The following is a 19,519-nucleotide window of genomic DNA, read 5'->3' on the forward strand; positions in this document are numbered from 1 at the left end:
TATGACGCGGGTACAAAACCCCCCAAAATGTCACACAGTTCATCTTGTCTCTCTCCATCTGCTCTTGAAAGACTGTTCTCTTTTTTTCCTCTGTTTTGGGGGGCTCATAAGTCCAATCTTTGATCTTTGGTCACGGTCGGTACACGAATTAAAGCCATTAAATGTCCCCTTCCCTCATGTCACACAAGACTTCTAAAAATGCTGAAAAAAAATTCTGCCGAGTAAACATTTTAGCGGTGAATATTTCAACTCGATTCATCAAAACGCTGAAACACAAACGGATGCATATTTCACCAGACCTCTCCCCTTTCCGACAATTCATCTGTTTGAAATATCATAAAAATAGAAGACTTATTACTACTCCGCTTTATTATTTGGGACGTGTAATTTGTCACAATCATCATATTTTAAAGGGGGGGGGGGGGGGGGGACACGGGCTGTCAGAATTCTTCTGTCACCTCGGGAGGCTTTGCTTACGCATATCCTTCTGTCCGACATGCGTGACTCCCTACTCATCAATTCTCATCGAGATGAAATATTAAGGCATGATTATAAGGCCATGTTGTGAAGATTGATAGCAGTGATAGCAGGGTGTCTGGATGTGGCATTGCTGTGTGTGGTCGAAAATCTTCAGCTGTCAAAGTTGAACTTCTGTTCACAACACTTCGTGAATCATAACTATATTTTTAGAGTAGTAAAAGAAAATGTAACCAATAAATGATGTGTACTTCGACAACGAATGTTGTTTGTTGTGGTATACATGTACAATGTACATGTAGATATAAATCTTGGTGGAATTAAATTTAATATCGGAGTAGTCACATGCAAAAAAAGTTCTAAGCTTATTTATCTTGAACAAATGTGAGACGTTCTGGGAAAATGAGACAGAACTGGGCAGAGGTCGAAATGAGGGTTTGTTGGTATTAGGAAAGAGAATACAATACCCCTTCCAATACTGTTTGTTGCATTTCAATCAGACATTCCGTTGACAAGTTATCGCTGTAGTTCCCGTTTATCGGCATGTCAAAAAAGTAACATACTGAGAAAAAGGCCTTTTAAAGTTTCAGTTTTGTAGTCGTGCAATTGAAAGATGCCAATTGTTTTTCCTTAAAAAATGCTTTAATACCACGATTTTTATACTATTTCTTTAAAATATGTGTACTAGACATATCAAAGGTTACAAATATCAATGAATGTGAAAGTAAAAAAAATATCACCCCATTCAGTTTTTTGCATTTTTCTCCAGTACACGTACATGTATGACCTGTGCCCAGTCAATTCCGTCTCATTTTGCCAGAATGCGTCGCAAATTTGATTCAAAGTTCTTACAACTCAACTAGAAGAACTGCTTGTATTTGAGTATTATGCTGTAATACGTGCATACAGTGCGCTAGTACATGTACACCTAATAGGTCGGAATGTGACATACAAATGCCACCCGATTAAAAACAAATTCCCCGCATCCACATGTGTAATGCTTCATGCGTGACTCGGATAGCAATTACTACTCGATCTTTCGTTTCTCTTTCTCGAGAAATGGCGTGAGCTTCCACGAGCAATCCACGGCTTCACCGGTGCATAAAGACACCCGCACAGCATACACGTTCAAAGAATTCCGCATTTCACGAGAACATCGGAGGGGGAGCGTGTCAACGGGCAGATGGCCCCACTCGCAGAAGAAAATGTCGAAGTTGAAAGCAGGGCGATCGGGCGCCCCAACCACGATGCCTACCGTGCTGCCAATGTGGGCCGGACTATTTTCGGGAACCGGCAAATTTGCTCTTAATGAGCTGGGCAGTGCGAGGGTTGGAATCGGCAAACGCTGGACTGTTGTTTTTGATTAGTGGGATATTAAGCGTGTTATGTGATGAGTGACGATAAGTTATTAGACGGACACAGGGCGTCCCGTGCTGCTGGCGCTGGGGAATATCTTCACAGTTTTCATGAAAAAGACAAATTTAATAAGAAATTCGTCTCTTCATTAATTGTGTGGGTCAATACTACATACATATGTACATGTACGTATCAGTGCAAGTACAGGGACGTGTACATGTATACATAAATGTGCATACTGGAACCTGTAAATGTAGCACTCTAACTTATTCAGGATCTTTAACTTGTTTATGAAATTTTCCATACCAGCCCCTCCACCCCCCCCCCCCCCCCCCAAAAAGCAAATGTGATGTGATCAAGCTCAATGAGTCGTTTGTCGACCCGGGTCTTTTTTTGGGGGTTTTATATTTTTTAAAAGAGCACCATCTCAGCATTACTGATGTGAAAACCGCATACTGATATCATCTTCAGTTCAAAAATTATGGAAGTTGGAACACCAAGAGATGTGATGAAGTGATGTGATGAAGTGGCCCTATTTTGGCCTGAATCTCCAAATAAAAGTTCCAGACAAACGACTCATTTAGCTGGATCGTATATTCATGAAAACTTCATTTAAAAAAATTATGCATGTACATGTACCATCCCAATGTATCTATTAAAATGTAACTTACCCCGGTTATCCAATTTTAAATTTCTCAAAATAATTATATGTATAATGAACATGTGTCTGTCACTTTTACCGGTATGTTCTAACAACGTAAACTGTACATGTACATGTATTTGGTTGTACATGTTTTTATGTACCAGTTCATGTAGGAAAGCAAATGCAAGCATAGGTTTTTTATTTCAAGATACACCGACTGACATTTCACCGCAGTTCCAAAACCTCTCGCATAATAAACTCATCGGGCCTTTCTATAGAGAAGGAGGGAGAGTACATGGTCTATTTACAATCTCGGCAGTAGTCAACCGATCGGCATGCGCCACCTGATGTGCGACGGAATTCTGGTCGCGGCCCCGCGGCCCCATCACAACATCCAAACCGTTGACATTTCATATTTGACGACGGAACATTCCCAAAAATTAAACAGCATCCACTGCGTCAAAATGATAAGTCGGAGTTTCTTAAAGAGGCCTTTTTGAGAAAGGGGGCATTGGAAAAAAATGATTGATGATGAAAAAAGTGTTTGTTTTCTTTTACTTGTTTGTTTCTAATAAGCATCGCACAAAAACCTATTTGTAGGCTTATTATGTGATTGATCAGATTTTCTTGGGTAAAAGATGCCAACTGATAATCAACATTAAACAAACTGTAACCAGTTTGCGCCGGGATTATTTTGGCATTGACCGGACACAGGTGCGGGATTGTTTTTCATGAACCGCGATGCCAGACGGGTTCAGGCCGTCATCTGATATTTTCCAGCCTCGCTCACTGCGAGCGGGTTGATGACAGATATTTCCAGCCTCGCTCGTTGCGTGTTTATCCGTCATCCATTCCGAATACCACAAAACCTACATGTAGCATGTATACACGTCATCCGACGTGAACTGGTTAAGGGAAGTTCTCAACTAATGTACTTCTAAGGTTTGCGCCAAAATAAGAAAACATTTCTTTTGAAAATGAAGAAACAAGCTTGATTACAAAAGCTTTTCTCTTTCTTTTCTTAAAATAATAATTAATTGAAGAATATTTACCTTTATGTCTCTTCTTCTCTGGTGGTGACGATTTGGGAGATCTCATCTCGAATGCCACAACTTTGAATCTTTGGTCGGTTGTCGGGGAGGTCGGTTCTTCCACGCGATGACTCTTGCGGAAGTATTTCCTCTTTTGGGCGGCTTTGGACTCCAAGCTGGAGGTGCTTGCCGAGTCCTGGCCCGTGTGCATGTCCAAGCTTGCGTCGGAAAACTCAAAGTCGTAGGATGGACTGTTCTGGAGCGACTGTCGTCCGGAGTTATCGCTCTGCAAGACAGCCGGCGCTTCTTTGACCTCCCAGGTTGTCTTGGCAGGCTTCTCAAACTCGTCGTCGTCACTGTTCAATGAGGTGTTGTCCTGTAAGCTGGCTGAGCGTCTGACACGCATCTTCCGGCGTACGTTGTTCTCCTTCTCGTCGCTGCTCTTTTCGGCTCTTTCCTCTGAGTCGCCACGCCTCCTCTGTTGCTCGGGGCTCCTCATCACGACCGGCTCATCATCCTGAGGCAACTGAGGGGCAGTCCTCTTTGGTTTCAAATCCAAATAATCCTCGCTGGAGCTCCCCGTCGAGAAGTCGCTGCCTTTGCGCGTCTCCATGCTGAAATTGTTCGCTTGATTCCAAGAAGGCTGCAGAGGGGTAAACACGTCTTCGTTGTCCGAGAGCTCGTCTGGTGACTTTGGTAGCAGTTCCGCCGCTAAGCGGGGCAAGCTTACAATTTCGTCAAGACCCACGTGGAAGATACCGCTGTCCTCCGATTTGGTCTCTGTCCCATCCATCTGAAGATTGAAATGCTCGTTGGATGATGGGTCATGCCTAAACAGGTTTGCTTTTACATCTTCCTCTTGTTTATCCTCCATCCTTTTGTTCGTGTTGTGCTTTTTGACGCTTCCCCTTCTCGTTGTCAGTTTCTCCTTCATGCGTTCAAATTTGGAAAATATCCCTGGACGCCCACGCTCACGTTCCCTGTCCGTGTCTTTTTCCCCCGGCTCCGTAGTGTCTTTCCTGTATGGGTCCAGCGACCGGCTGCGCTTTTTCCCGCCTTTTATTTTCGGTTCACGCTTGATGGACCGGCTGGCTCGTCTGGTTTCACGCGTCGGCGACGAGTCTCGTTTTGTGTCCATCTCATCTCCGACAGTGCTCTCCGGTTCCGAGAATGTTTCGTCGGGACCTCGGAGGTCGGACGAGTGTCGCTGGGCCTCACACTTACAGTTTTGCACGAGGCTTTCATTCCTGAGTTCCTGTAGGTCCTTGATCGCATTTAAGTACTCGGTCTGCTCGCGAAGACGCGAGTTCTGCTTCTGCAGATGGCACATCTGCTCCATCATGCGGACCAGATGGTCCAGCTGCTGTAACCCTTGACCCTGTCGTCCGTCCGCAGAGGGCGCCATTTCCACTGCCTGGATATTTTCCGACAAGGGCGCGAGCCGTGCAGCCGGGCTTGGCGTGGGCGGCACCGGTTTGCTCGGCTGCGTTGTGTTCTCTATGCTGTGTAGGATATCGATTATGGATCCCCATTCGTCCTTGGAGCGTACCAGCGACCCCTCTTCCATACCTGGGCTGCGCTGATCCCCCTGCTCCGTGGTGTCGCAGTCCGCGTGTCCAACCCTGTCGGCCATTTTGTTTTTCCTGCTGACCACTGATGGCACAGCAATTCTGCCTGTCACCTCGACATACAATCCACTTTCACACTGTTCACAGTGTTTCTCTAGTAATAGTCCCCACAAAAATGAACCTGTCTCCAATGTGTTTCAAACCACAAGGGAGCCATTTTGTGGATTACACATCGTGACTGGGCACCGACTGATGTTACACTTGCAGGCTTGTCTGGGAAAAAGATATCTTAAAATTGAGGTCAAGTTGGAATAATTCCTGGCTTGATGTTGTCAACCGCTCCCGGTAGATGTAAATACAGATGCACATCAACGTTCCTTTAATCTTGTCACATACCTGTCCGTTATCTCCCCTCCTGTAAGTGACTGACGGAGTTGCGTGATGGATCCTTGTGTGTGTGTGTGTGTGTGATGGTACAAGACAGTTGTGACTTGCTGACCTCCGCTTGTCACCCAATGTCAACCACGGAGCATCCTACCCCGACATATCATTCTCAAATTAGCGCCTGCCGTTCCGTAGCCCGCGGGCTAAAATGTCACGCTCCCCGCAGCCCTGGCCTGGGGGGGAGAGGGAGAAAGTTTTCGTTCCGGCGCCACCGAGTCTACGCCGCAAATTTCTCACTTTATTTTGGTTTGGAAAGCGTAGCGTTCGACCAGCATGGCTCCCGTGAGCTATTTTCGATGCAATCCGATGACAGGTAAATAAACAAATTCGCGAAGTCGTCCCGCTTGTTCTCACAAATCGGTTGATTGTCAAGTATTCCAAAGGTGACTGACGTCAAAGCGTGACCTATAACCTTTTCCAGCTGCCTAGTAGAAGTCAAGAACACTCTTCTTATCCAAAAAGCGTCCGGCTACTTGCAGCAATCTTCAGTTAGATCTGCAATGAATCCATAGAGGAAAAATTAGAAACATCGTCACATTACATCGCAGCCTTGTCACTCCACAACTTTTACAAGCAAAATACACAAACATGTACATGCATAACAACAAACCTTTTGCGGAGCTATAAAAAATGTTGTGGTCTTTCGAGTTAAACATTGTTGCAAGACAAATAGTTTGTTTTTCAACACTTTAAAACAAACTATCAATAAATTAGACACGGTGGAATGTTGAGGCCGCCCTTAAAAGCAACCTTTGCGATGGAATTTGCTGTGTTCCTTTTTCTGTATTCAAGGGGCTAGTGAGAGAACCACAGGATACAGTAAACTTCGCCTGGTCTTGTACGATGTTCAACAATTTTATCTCGCTAAAACTCTGATAGGACTGTGTGTGCTATTGATAACATTTCTGAGTATTCAAGTTCTACATACCATGTTATGATTAATTGAAATGTACATAATGTCCAATAGTCAAGTTTGTTATCATTTGTAGGCTACATGTATGTGAGTCACTATCAGCATACATGTACATGTAGAGTGACTGCAGGTTTAGGGCACAAAAATGTTCTCCTGGGATGTGTCTACATGTACTTGATGTTTCATTGTGTTTAAACTGGGCGGAACGGCAAAATTGAATCATTTTTTTCCTGGCAACCTACTCTCTACTGATTTCTCGCTAAGCTATCATCGAGTGTCGCTTGGAATCAACTCTTGGAAATCCATTTCTCAAAAAAACCCAACATTTTTTTTTTTTTTTTTAAATTCAAATTTGGAATCGATTCTTTTCGATTCTGGTTCAGTCACCTGAGCCTAAATATTATCATGTGTTAACTGGCCTGAGAAAACAGGACATAAGAGAACACGTCACTATTAAACGTAGAGTCCATCATTTGCAGCTATCCAAAAAGTAACTGACAAAATTGTCGTTGAAAAGCTTATACATGTATGTACTTGTTTTAAAGATAGTAATGGCAATAAACTCCCTGTGAAATTGTTCTTCCTAGCATGCTGTCAGTTTGAAGAAATCAATAAAAGAAAGCCATTTCTGAAAATTTCCGTTAATAGTTGGTTTGTAATTCGGCGAATCCGTGAATAGGTGCGCTCAAGCTTTGACACAACGCACACGCGCGCGGTTGATGTTATTCGTCGGTTCAGTGCGTGACATCGAGTAGCTGCAATCGGCAGAATGAGAACGTGTCCCGGATGCTGATTTCGGGTGCAATTCAAAACATAACTCGGCAACTTTTGAAATTTTTGAAATCGAGAATGATACAGCATTCGCAGAGCTGGAACTTCATCAGGTTAGTTGTTAAGCACCGGTCTTCAGATTTTGAGCACTTTTGTTGCTTCAAACAAAAAAAATCCACAAATGACAAATGATCTACCCTACTTCAAATGTGTTTATAAAAGCACATTTCTGTTTCACAACATAGATTTATTTGTTTATAGATTCGTTTATATAAAAGCACAGTACTACTATGAGTTTATTTATCACGTACATTTTCATACTTATGTACATTTTCATTTTCAATGTGGTTCATTTCCTGTTTAAGATTAGCATCAACCAATGAACGGAGCAACATTAATGTCACGCTTGGGCACTGTGAAAGTAAGACCCAGCCTTTGACCCGATCGACCCATCAAAAAAAAAAAAACTTCTGAAATTCACATTCCGCATCCCTTTCAAGTCTCCCCTAAAAATAACCACGGAGGACTTTACGAGTCTCACAAGACCCTGCCAAGATGCTATTCATGCAGTCCCCATCTCCCAGATCTGCGTCATGTCTACAACCGCATCCTGTTTCCTACCCATCTGTCTGGGGTGTTGAAATATAGCGCAGCATCACCGCGCAAAGGAGGACCACCAGAATGAGGGGGGGGGGGGGTACGGGGGAAAAAATAAACACCGCTCAATGCTCGTCATAAATTCCTACGACGTAATTACATGAGGCTCCTGATTTTTCCACTTTGTCACTGTCAGCTTAAGGAGGTCGGTCAGAGAGAATTATGAGATGGCAAAAGAAAGAAAGATGTGGATGAAACTTGAAGATCGTTCTGTGATTTTTTGTTTTGTTAATATTTGGGTCATTCCATAAATTTGGGGTCCACTTTGTTTTCCTGTTCTTGTGACATCTAGGATTTGATAATTCTGATGCACTCCTTAACGCAGTCATCCTCCAAGAGTGATTATGAATAACAAACTACCTACCCAACAAATAAAAAAATCGCTTGAAGTAATTCCTAGTGATAATTGAATCGCAAATTACAAAGTACCAAGGTAACAGGGACAGGGAAAATGTTACAATATTGACCCTAAATTTATAGAATGACACATTTCTCTACATGGTTGGGATGGTCCTTCTCCTAACTACAGGATTATGCAGGGGAAGGACAGGGCAATATCTCCTAAAGAAATCGACAATTTTTGGAAAGAGTTTTTTAAAGGAAGTAATAGAGCTCTACCAAACAGTACTAAGAAAAATATACTGTTTAGTCTCAAATTTGACTCACACAAAAAAAACCTACATGGACGTATTCTGGTCACAAAAACTACAAGTGCTCAATAAAACTTTCATTTGTGATTATCTTTAGCAAAGCCAAAACAGTGATTTGCAGATAATCACCCATCAACACTTACAGGAAATTAGGCATATTTTTCACACTTGGTAGTGACCTCTCATTAACGAATTGGCTCGAAAACAGGTTATGCGTTAATTGCTTGATTTACCTAGGGAGGTTAATGGCAATACAGATGTCCAGACCGTTCAAGAATGAAATGTTATCCGCTACATGCATCATCCAACGAGGGCGCTACATGTCATTTATGAACAGTCCAGCTTCAGTTTGATCGTGAACCACATGTGTGCATACATGTCAATGATGTTTGAACTACATAAAGTCTAACGAAATATTTCAGTTTGGGAGTTTTCTGTTCAAATTGTGAACCCACAATTTTCTCATCGAAAACATTTGTGGGAAAGGTTTGCCTCATTGGCTTACACAACATCATGTATATCACCAAAGCAAAGAAAATGTATGAAAGCAAAATATCAAAAATTCTAGTGACTTTTTGTGCTGAAATAGCTGTCACATTGAGGTTTCTGCCCAGAATGACATAGCTTTGCTCATGAATATGGAAATTTGCATTAGCTTAAAAACAAAAAATGCACCAAAAAGCCCTTGAAAATGGCAAAATGAAACTAAAAATAGGGTTAAATGGGACACAAAGGTGTACTTTCAAGGAACATTGAAAGAAATTACTTTGCATGGGCCCTTTGAACCCTTCACAATGATGACGTTCAGGCTAGCTACCGCATACAAAGTAGAAATATTTGAAATCTGCTCATAGTTTTTCTTACTATTAACTCTTTTCTTGACTTGCTTCTATAAAGTGAAAGAGAGAATTAAGTTTAGAGTTCAAATGACTTGTGTTATTGTTAGGAAACCACATTAACAGGCCATTTTGGGCATTTTTGAGTCACACAGTTAATTCTGGATATGTGGTTTGCCGACTTTGTCTATAATCAGCTTTCTGATCACCTCAACCGTAGTCACAAATGCTGGAAGTACGTCAATGATAACCAAATCTGTAATATCTAGACCCACATCTGAAAAAAGAACTGTAGCCCGAAACACCAGCACAAAATCCAAAACCACAATGCTCTGTAGAATAGGCCAAGTTTAGAAACATTCATTCTCTAAAGTTTGTCTACATAAAGGAGATCACAATCATCAAACAACTTTTCCCAAAACTACTGGTGACATGATGGCTACAAATGTATCCAAAATGTTGTAAACCAGGTAATCCCTCCCTTCCGAGCTTGAAAAAAATCATATAATATTACATCGTTTACAAAATTACATGTACATGTACATGTACATGTACATGTACATGTACATGATGTACATGTACATGTATCGGTACCTACATATATTAGCTGCCCCATTGCATGTATTTAATCAAATTCACACTAAGCTGAGGAAGTGCATGATGACCAACAAGTTCGTCATAATTTACTGGTTTCCTGAAATAACCTAGCATGTTTGCTGTCAATATTTATGTCAAAATCTGTATTTAAGGAAAGAGAATTACTCACATTTTTTTCAGAATTATCAAGGGTCACGCAAAATGAAGAAGTAACGGCTAAAAATAAAAAAATCATGATATCAGGCATGTTCCGCATCTCTGTCACGTCAACTGAAACTGCCGACGGTAACTGATATTTTTCGATGCACTGGAGACCGAACTGAAAACAAAAATCTGGTCCCGGATCGTTAATCCACTTCCTCCAGTGCGGGCGGGCGGCGACTCATCTGAGCGACGTGTACCCAGTATGCCCTGGTACCACATAGCATAGGGACCAATTAAATGCCGGGCATAAGACAACCCAACTTGGACTGAGTAACACATTTTGAAAACGACAGATTCAGACATAACACAAACAAAATCAGAGTCCCGCTGGAGTTCTTGTGAAGTAATGCACTTTTTCAAAAATCCATATCACATTATGGGTCATTCTATAAATTTAGGGTCCAAAGTGTGACATTTTCCCTGTCCTTGTTACCTCTGGACTTTGTAATTTACCATTCAAGTGTCATTCAAAGATGACTGCAAAATAGTTCTTATTTGTTGGGTAGGTTGTTCACATAATCACTCATGGAGGAAGAATGCATTAACCCTAATCCCCAGGCTTTTTGCTACGATGCAACCTCAAGCCTGCAAAATCCTCCAACTGCCTCCACGTAAAAATTGCATACAGCCTCAATTCTGCAAAATCCTCGGTTGTTTCTTGACCGTGGTCCTTGGAGGGGTGACCAATGCCTCAATCTTGCAAAATCCTCCAGCAATCACTGTCAATATGTTGAGGCAGAGTCAGTACTCGGGGATGTACATTGTAGTACAGTCTAACACAGGTCCCTGCAAGTCCCTCACAAGTCCTCCGGTCCCAAATCAAATCACAAGCTATTCAAATGAGCTTTGACAAAGGCATTCCTTTGTCATTGTTCATCCACTGTTTCTTGTGACTAGACTTGTGAATGGATTTGTGATTTACTTGTGACTGGACTTGTGATAGGCTCGACTACATTCCCGTAATCAGCAGTTCCCATGTCAACTTGCATTTTAAGAATTACATGTAGTCTTCCAGGTCTTCTAACTTGGACAAGTTAACTGAATGATCGTTTGAACCCTTTTTTTTAACACCTTTGACTCATGATCTGTTGGGCAAAGACGTTTTCAATCCTGCTGCAAACCATGCGTTGTGACCTGCGAGAGGCGCTTGGCCAGTCCCTGGCCTCGCTTAACACGCCAACCAAAGTCGCGATGACTAAACTTGCTAAATGGGTACCGGCTTGTGCTAGGGTGTATCCCTGCAAGGGTCAGGCGCGAACAATGGCCAATCCAATCAGGTTTCAGCGGTAGCATCACATGATTTCCGCGACAGCTCAAAACAATTTAGAGGCCTACGGTATCATCTCACCTATCCACGTTGAAATCAACACGGTCCACTGTGAGTCGAACCTGGTTTTGTCAAACAAGGGTCGATGGATTCTTGCTTGTGTGTAGGGGAGATCGAAGAGGTGACCCAGGTACCAACAGGGAAGTTGAAAGGGTCTTCTGAAAACTGGACACTGAAAATTGGCACAGGCGAAAATCACCCAGTCCTAAGCTGGAACGATCCATGCATTGATGCACTACTTCCTCAAACCCTACTAAGCTAAACAAGAAAAGTAAACAACTCGTGGACAAGCCACAGGCAGTTATTATATCCTTTAAGCAGAAGAAAAACAACCAACCAGATGGTCCTGATTATGTTTTTCGATTTAAGTATTTTCTGAATATTCTCAATTTTGCTGCGTTGGTGTTAGAGGTCAGGTGGCGTGAGTGATTCTGACTCATAATTTGATCGCATCCTGAAAACTAAAATCCAAACCCTGTGAATTTTCAACCAGAACTTGTCAAATTAATTATGGTTTATGTAGCAACTTTCGGTAATACTGAGCCACCAACGCTGTACTGTACTCTTAGATATTCATACAAATATGTACGCGTGCAAGAAGCTGCATTCATCGTCGGTTTTGAGGCCGTTGTCCAGTCTGTTCTGGGTTGGCCATTGTCCAGTCTGTTCTGGGGTTGCATTGTAAGCATGAACACAAGAGCTGGATATTTCTAATTCATTTGCAGAATTTAAGTCCATGGAATAAAGCGATGCTTAATTTAATTTCTTTTACAATGCCTTTACCTCCACAGGCAAAAGCAAAAGGTCGGAAGATTCTCATGCCCAAGAGCACGTTCGGACAAACCTCGCTCGAACGATGGATGGTTGGACTTCTCTAGTCGACTATTTGGAACTGGAGCATGGGCACGGTTAGATCGCTAGTTACCAATAGCTAGCCGCGCGCATCCTAAATCACAAAGGGGAGCCAGGACTTTTGACCAAGCATCGTTTGACTAGAGGTGTTCGCACGTTGCTATCAGTGCGCAGGCGTAAGTTACAGCACAAATCAACCACTAGTGGACTAAATGGTCCTCGCCCAAACTTGCTCTCTGTTACCAGTAAATCCACAGAGTCAATGGACTAGGATGATAAATCTGATAATCTGACCTTAGATTAACAAACTTTATCCAAACTGACCAGTTTCAATTACCTGTAATATAAACCAGACCATGCTTTGCGCCTGGGGTAAACTACATGTAAATGCACTGCAAAAGTTGCATGGTCAGTGAGTTGCACAGATCTACCGTATGGTCACGATTTCGCCTGTAGGGTTGTCTCATTACATTTCGCTCTTACACGTTTTGGGTTCTGGCCACTTCCGCTTACAAATCCCCACTTCCTGGGCAAAATACCTAGGGGGAGGAAAGGGGGAGTTTTGAGATTTAGCTAAATTCGCCCCAAGTGATAACCCTAAGCTTGGATAGTTCGGATCACGCGCCTTGCTTGTATCAGCAACAGAACTTGGAGATCTGCTCTAGTATATAAACTAACCCCTCCAGGATCCTCCACATCCCCAAGGGGCTTTTGGGAGGATTTTACAGGATTTGAGGATGGTAGAGCCCGGCCACTATTGCTTTATTATGGCACTTGATGCTTCTTGAAAGAAATGCGTCATGAGGTTTGCGCAAAGTGGAGGATTTTGATTCATTCTGGAAGTTTCTCGGCAAAAATAGGGAGTTATGGCCAGTTAACCCACTTCAAATGCGAACGTGAATTTGTGATGTCACGGCACGAGTTGATGCTGCGAACTTGCAAAAATTGAAGAATGTGGATATTTAGCCGGATATTTAAGCCCCTTAGATTGTACAGTGCCTTTGCGACGCGTATACGAGTTGGCTTACATTATTTCAGGTATCAAATTACCGTACCACCATCATTGGTACAGCACTCATGTGGCTGAGTGGATAGGGCGTATTGTTCATTATGAGAGATCCCTGGTTCAACTCCCCTCTAGTGAAGAAGGGCAAAAAAAACAATATTGTACATGTAACATCTCCCAAATGCAAATTCCATCTTACCAAAAAAAATTAAATTCTCAAGTCATTCACAAGTCAAACATGTAGAGCATACATAGCATGCTGTTCAAAATGTTTTTGCCCTCTTCAGGTTATTTATGGAGCCAAAAGTACAAATAAATATTATGCAGCACTATCACAAAACTCACTGTTTGTTTAGATTTAACCACCAAAAACCCTTACTTCTATCAATTTTATTCTTTGCCACTATGTTTTTGTCGCAAGTGTTAGCAATACCACAAACTTGACAGTCACCCCTGCGGCCAACACAAAATGCATACATGCACAAGTTCAGAGCTTTTTGTTTGACCGGAGACTTGCGCTTTGTCAGCAATGTTTTCTTTGGCTTAACACATACTTGACTCTAAGATTAGCTCACGTCTGAGCTCTGCAATTCACACCAGATTGTTGACATGCACTGCTTCGCGTGGGAAAAAATGGTGTTGCATTTTGCTCCTTACGATGACTAAAGATTTGAGACTTGAATTCAATCATTTTTGTCTTAAAAGGGAAAATACGACATTTGCAAACATCAAAAAACTAAAGGACCAAATTATTATGTAATACGTGTGTCTTACTTGACTGTAAGTGAATAATAGTCTCAAGCATCCTGTGAAATCATGGCACCTGGTGTGCTGTCATTTGAAGAAAAGTGGAATTTTTGTATCAATTTCCACACTGGTAAGTTGACCATTGTTGGAAAAAAACCTGACTGTTTTTTAATACTGCCCCCAATTTACCACATTCAGTTAGTCCACATTTTGTGTGCAATCGGTTCCCTGACCTGACAATTCCCCGATATCTATGAAATACTCGGTTTTGTCTGAAGTACGGTAAGGTCAGGAAACCAGACTACAAGAACAAGTTTTTTTGCCTTGGTTTTTCCAGCATCTACATGAGCACAACATTTTAAACAGGTCAGCTTAGTTCAATACTTGCTATAAAATACTAATTCCCAAATCAATCCTTTTCTGAAAATTACAGCAAAAGCCAATGTTGTATTATCTTAACGTTTAAACACAAAGAATGAAAAATTCATTTTGTGGAGGATCCTTGAGGATTTAAGGCTCTTGGCAACAAAGCATTCCGAATTACAATGTATGGTTGATGCAGTCACTGCAGTGACAGTAAAAAGAAGTCACGACGAAACAGAGATACAACAAAACAAAACAGAAAACCACAAAACACAAATATCACATGATGATCGACGGAACACATCTGGACGGCACATGATCCTTTCAAAAAAATGTTCATGGTTTCATGCTAAGACCATTTTAATACTACCGACAGGCAGATTACTGGAATTCCAGTGTATGCATTTGATGGCAATACAGTGAAGAAGAAGTGACGAAGGATAACTGGACGAGAAAAAAATATGATTTGAAGTCGCTGGCCGGCAAAATTACGTGACCCCCCACGGGGAGATGTATTCAGAACATTCCCTTGTATAATGAATGCATTTGCATGGGAGCAGGATGAAGAATCTTGAATCCTAGACACGGACCATGTTGGTTATGGTACATGTACATTCAAGTTACACCCAGTTGGGAAGCATAAATCTTTTTGTCTTGACTATTTTTGAACAAGTGATTTGCGATCCAATCTGGGACGTCGTGCAGGAGTTTTGGTTTTCTCATTCCAGCTGGCATCTGTGATATTCAACTTATTCCGTCTGGTTGTGGCACATTGCTAACATACATTATCAATTTATAGTTTGGAGAACATTACACAACAAGCCCATTAAAGGAAACATGCAGTCCAAAATTTTCATAACGTATTTTATTTTATATATACATTCATTTATGTGTATTAAATGTGAAATAAAAGCAGAACTGGTTCTGGTGTACGTTTAGTGTGGTAATTTGCCGTCCAAAATTGAACCCCCCCCTTTTTGATTTTCGCGGCAACTCCAAATGAGGGCGCTGTTCATGACATAAACAAAGGCAGAGAAATCCAGGGCCCGTAAATGACGTCTGGGTACGAGACGGATTAGCGAAGCTACTGTGCTGTGTGTATGTGCAGCCGCCGCGTACCCGTACGTGGCATTATATGCACACGTACGAATGTGTCTACACGGGATATGTACAGTACACGTGGACGTGCCACGGTGCCACCGTTGTCGAATGAACACGACGACCGTCATGACCGTAAAAGTTCCGAAGACCGTCCTCTTCTTTCCTTAGCGAATCCGATGAAAATGGTACAGATTCGTCCGATTCGAATCTGAGTTCTAATGATTCAGACACTGACTCGATGTTTTTTTAGGGGCATGCCCAAGTTGCTGTAAAGACCAGCATCAAAGCACGACGGCTCAAAGTGCAGCGCAGAGGGCAGCGAACTCACTGGGCCCGGACCACTTTGCTCTGGTATTTACCTTCACTTTGGCTCTCCAAATGCTCCGATATTTCGGATTTACTGGAAATGAAGGCTTACTCCATCCTTGGTAGTTTTGCTACACCCAGCAGCCACACACCTTGTCGGCATGGCCGAAAATCGGGTGTTATTTCTCCTCGATTCCGAACGAAACACCAGAAAAACTTTCAGTGCCGCAATGTATATGTACATGTATTATGATGCACGCCGCAATGCCGGTGCCCCCGCAGCGCGGCAAGTCTCTGCCTCCACTCACGTCATACCCCTCGCGAAGTTTTATGTTAATGAAGCTTCCCTTTGTGGGGCGGAGTAGTTTGACCAAACATGTTTACAAATTATTTTCCCCCATTTATCTTAGAAAATAAACACCGCCATACACAAAATATTGTTAAGAACATCATCCTTTATTGATTTAAGCAAAAAAAATGCAATCAAAATTTTATTTCATGTTCCCTTTAAGTTCGGCATTAACGCATTGCATGTGGCATTAATATGAAGAGCTCATGTAAATTATGTACATGATCCCCTCAAAATGATGCCTGCTGGAGCTAATGTACAAAATGTAAACTGTACATGTACCTCTCTACACAGTTTATTACTTTTTGATTCCTTCAATCAAGGCAATTACAAAGTACATATACTTGGACAATAAACCACAGTGAAAGAGTAAAAACTATTTTAAGGATGTACATGTATACATGTGTACAATAGTATAGTGTCTGTACCCAAAAACTGAGATACAAAGAGTCTACCTACATTGTAATTTGTATAGAGACAGGCAGAGAAAGTTAGAAATTATCAAACTTACCTGAGAATTTGGTCGAACTTTGGAATGTTCCTTTATACATGTACAAACAACCATACCGGCACACGTAAAATTCCATGCAAAACTTTAACTTATTCCATCCTCTAGTATCTCAGCAAGTATTGTAGAATGCCATGAATGTTGTTGTAGCGGACAAGTTTCGAACTCTGTCACAATTTTTGGCACAAAGTTCTGGAATTCATACAAGTGACCACAGTCCACAGTGACTTTTACATGGTCATCCTCCGCTATAGAGTTACATCCAACTCGAGAATATGTCCACTTTGGAAACTCAACAAAAGCTGCAGTTTGAAAGAAACAAATTCCTTATGTCGGCCTCCAATAATACCTCCTAGTGTAAGACCTTCATAACTCTATAACTGTACATCATAATGAAGGCCTACAATACATGTACACGCATCATGACAACACTACTACAGCTAGCTACAGAGCTGGCGAAGGAGGCCTGTTTTGTGAGTGTCCTCGGCGTGGTATGGCAACTTGACAGACATGAAACTCCTGCTCCACACTGGACAATCATGTGGACATGTCAGTCCCTCGGGAAAAGCTTTTCAAGCTCTTTTTTTTATGGGGCAAGCAAATTCCAAAATGGCAGGGGTTGGCCTTGCGCTGGTTAATCACACTCGATGGACCTCCATGTAAAGTGAACATATGAATGCTGTAAAGTTTGCAAAACTTCCAACAAAACATGGAGAGAATGATCATCTGTCACTACTCATAATAAAGTGGCCACAGTTGTACATGTACATGTACATAATGTATGTACATGTAGCACTAGTTAAACACCTGTCTGAAATTGTCAACACTAGTTGCACAACGAATCTGTGATCAATCTGGACTCCTTGAAGTGAATGAACATGGCTAGAGTTCAGACTTGATGTTAAAAAAATATGAAAAATTCCATTGGGAATGGCATTGCCTGTACTACATGTAATATGTCCATGCAGGCACATATTACTTTTCATATCCTGATGAGCATTTGTGATCACTTTAAACAGTCAATTTTGCATGAGGAACTGGCTTACTTTAGGGGATGAAGAACCTAATGCAATGACCTGCTTAGCAGAAAATGCATGCTAAGCATGAAGCAGCTCAGGTTCTGTCAGAAGAAAAGTACAGTGCAGATGAAATAACAGTCAAAAATTTGACATTTACATGTGTACCGGTACCACCCATTTACCATATTTGTCCTTACGAAAATGGATGAGCTCAGTCAAAATTTGTACTTGAATTTAATTGGCTAATTTTTGACTTAACACTTTCGTTTAATTTCAGCCTCTGAATATAACTTTGTTGTGTCCCTGTAACGGTGCATTCAGTTGGGTTGATACACCAGTTTATGTCAAGTAAATAGTTTATGTGCTTTGAAAATATATGTGCTTATACTTAGCCCCAGCACTTGATGTCCAATGTTAATGAATACTGCTTTCGTATTAAAAACTTCTTTAGTTATCCAGCTTCGCGAGGAAGCAAAGATGCTTTTAAAGTCCTGCAGGCCTACATGTACTTCATCCTCGAAATGTCAATAACCTAAACAAGTTCTTATTGATAAAAAAAAGCTTGTGTGTCTGTTCCTTGCTCTGTGGTTCAATGTACTACACACATACCAGTACTCACCCACCCTCACACCACACCCAACACATGTGACACCCATCAACTCTTCATCCATCACAATGGCCAAAACAAAAACCCCACCTGTCCCAGTAACTTGTCCCCTGGAGGTGTAAATTAAACCTGACCAAAACCAGGGATCCTGGCCCAACCAGCAGGAAATTACTCCATGATCCCTGATTGTTGTGTGCATGTTTAGTATGGACCCGCAGGGGCTAAAAATAGAGGTCCTAGTGTACTGAAATGTCCACCATGTCTGTCTGTCTGTCAAATTAGTGCCTGTCCATTTGGAGAGGGGTGAGGGGTGAGGGGGGGGGGGGTCGGTGTTGTTATTACCTAGTTCCCATGGGGGTCATCCACGGCAATGACCTGGGGTGTGTTTTGACCTGTCTGGTGACCTCACAACTTATTTGACACCCGAAAGTAAATCTCTCACAGCCGTCACAATGAAATTTACAACATTAGCAATGAGCACAATTTACAACATAAGTGTACCGCAGTTTAGTTTAAAGTCACAGCCAACATTATTATCTCCATACCATAGTGCCCATAAAAGAAAACTGAAGTAAAAAAAAAATTTAACGCCTTTCGCCGAATATCATAAACAATTCCACAGCTTTGCAGGAAGGTCCGATTACCAATTAGACACATCGGACAAATGTTTCTGCCGAGACCTTTTGACACTAACTAGCGTAGAAGACTACTGGGTTACACACCCAATGGACTCCATTTCATCCGTACTTTTTTTTTGCTATAAAACAAACGGTTTCCTTTTCTGCTTTTGCTGCCACCTACATGTATGTGCGGTGTTCTTTTCAAAGGTTAAGTTTCTCTTGACAGGGGTCAAGTAGGATTTTTGAGGTTGAGCATGATCGTGGTCGGGGTGCCGTGAAGAAATGTAGGGTGAAGAAATGTAGGGTAAAGAACACGTCCCAGTGATCATGTCCAGGGACCGATCTCATAACTCTGCTTATTTACTTTAACTTGTAAGCCAAAAATCCCTGCTAAGTATAGTAGAAAATGATGTGCTAACAGTAAGCATATTACACAGATTTGCAAAGGATTGGAACTAGATCCCTCAAATGACAGTCCGGTGCGTACAGAGTTAGTCCAGAATGTCTGCCACAATTTCTGCCTCAATTTTGCCTCGGTGACCAATTTTCTTTAAAAAAGATCTTTAT

General features: G+C 41.8%; 1 protein-coding gene across 3 annotated transcripts in view; it reads right to left on the minus strand.

Annotated features, from left to right (window-relative positions):
• LOC119732232 (microtubule-associated protein futsch-like) overlaps positions 1 to 19,519 on the minus strand; it is a 79,516-nt gene that overhangs the window by 27,549 nt on the left and 32,448 nt on the right. For all 3 annotated transcript variants that reach the window (XM_038205673.1, XM_038205672.1, XM_038205671.1), the window contains exon 3: positions 3,529 to 6,014. In XM_038205673.1, the coding sequence (XP_038061601.1) occupies positions 3,529 to 5,140 (1,612 nt within the window). In that variant the 5' untranslated portion in view covers positions 5,141 to 6,014. The remainder of the gene's footprint in view (positions 1 to 3,528; positions 6,015 to 19,519) is intronic.

The sequence above is a fragment of the Patiria miniata genome, unplaced genomic scaffold (genome assembly GCF_015706575.1).
Source record: "Patiria miniata isolate m_02_andy unplaced genomic scaffold, ASM1570657v1 HiC_scaffold_24, whole genome shotgun sequence".
Lineage (NCBI taxonomy): Eukaryota > Metazoa > Echinodermata > Asteroidea > Valvatida > Asterinidae > Patiria > Patiria miniata.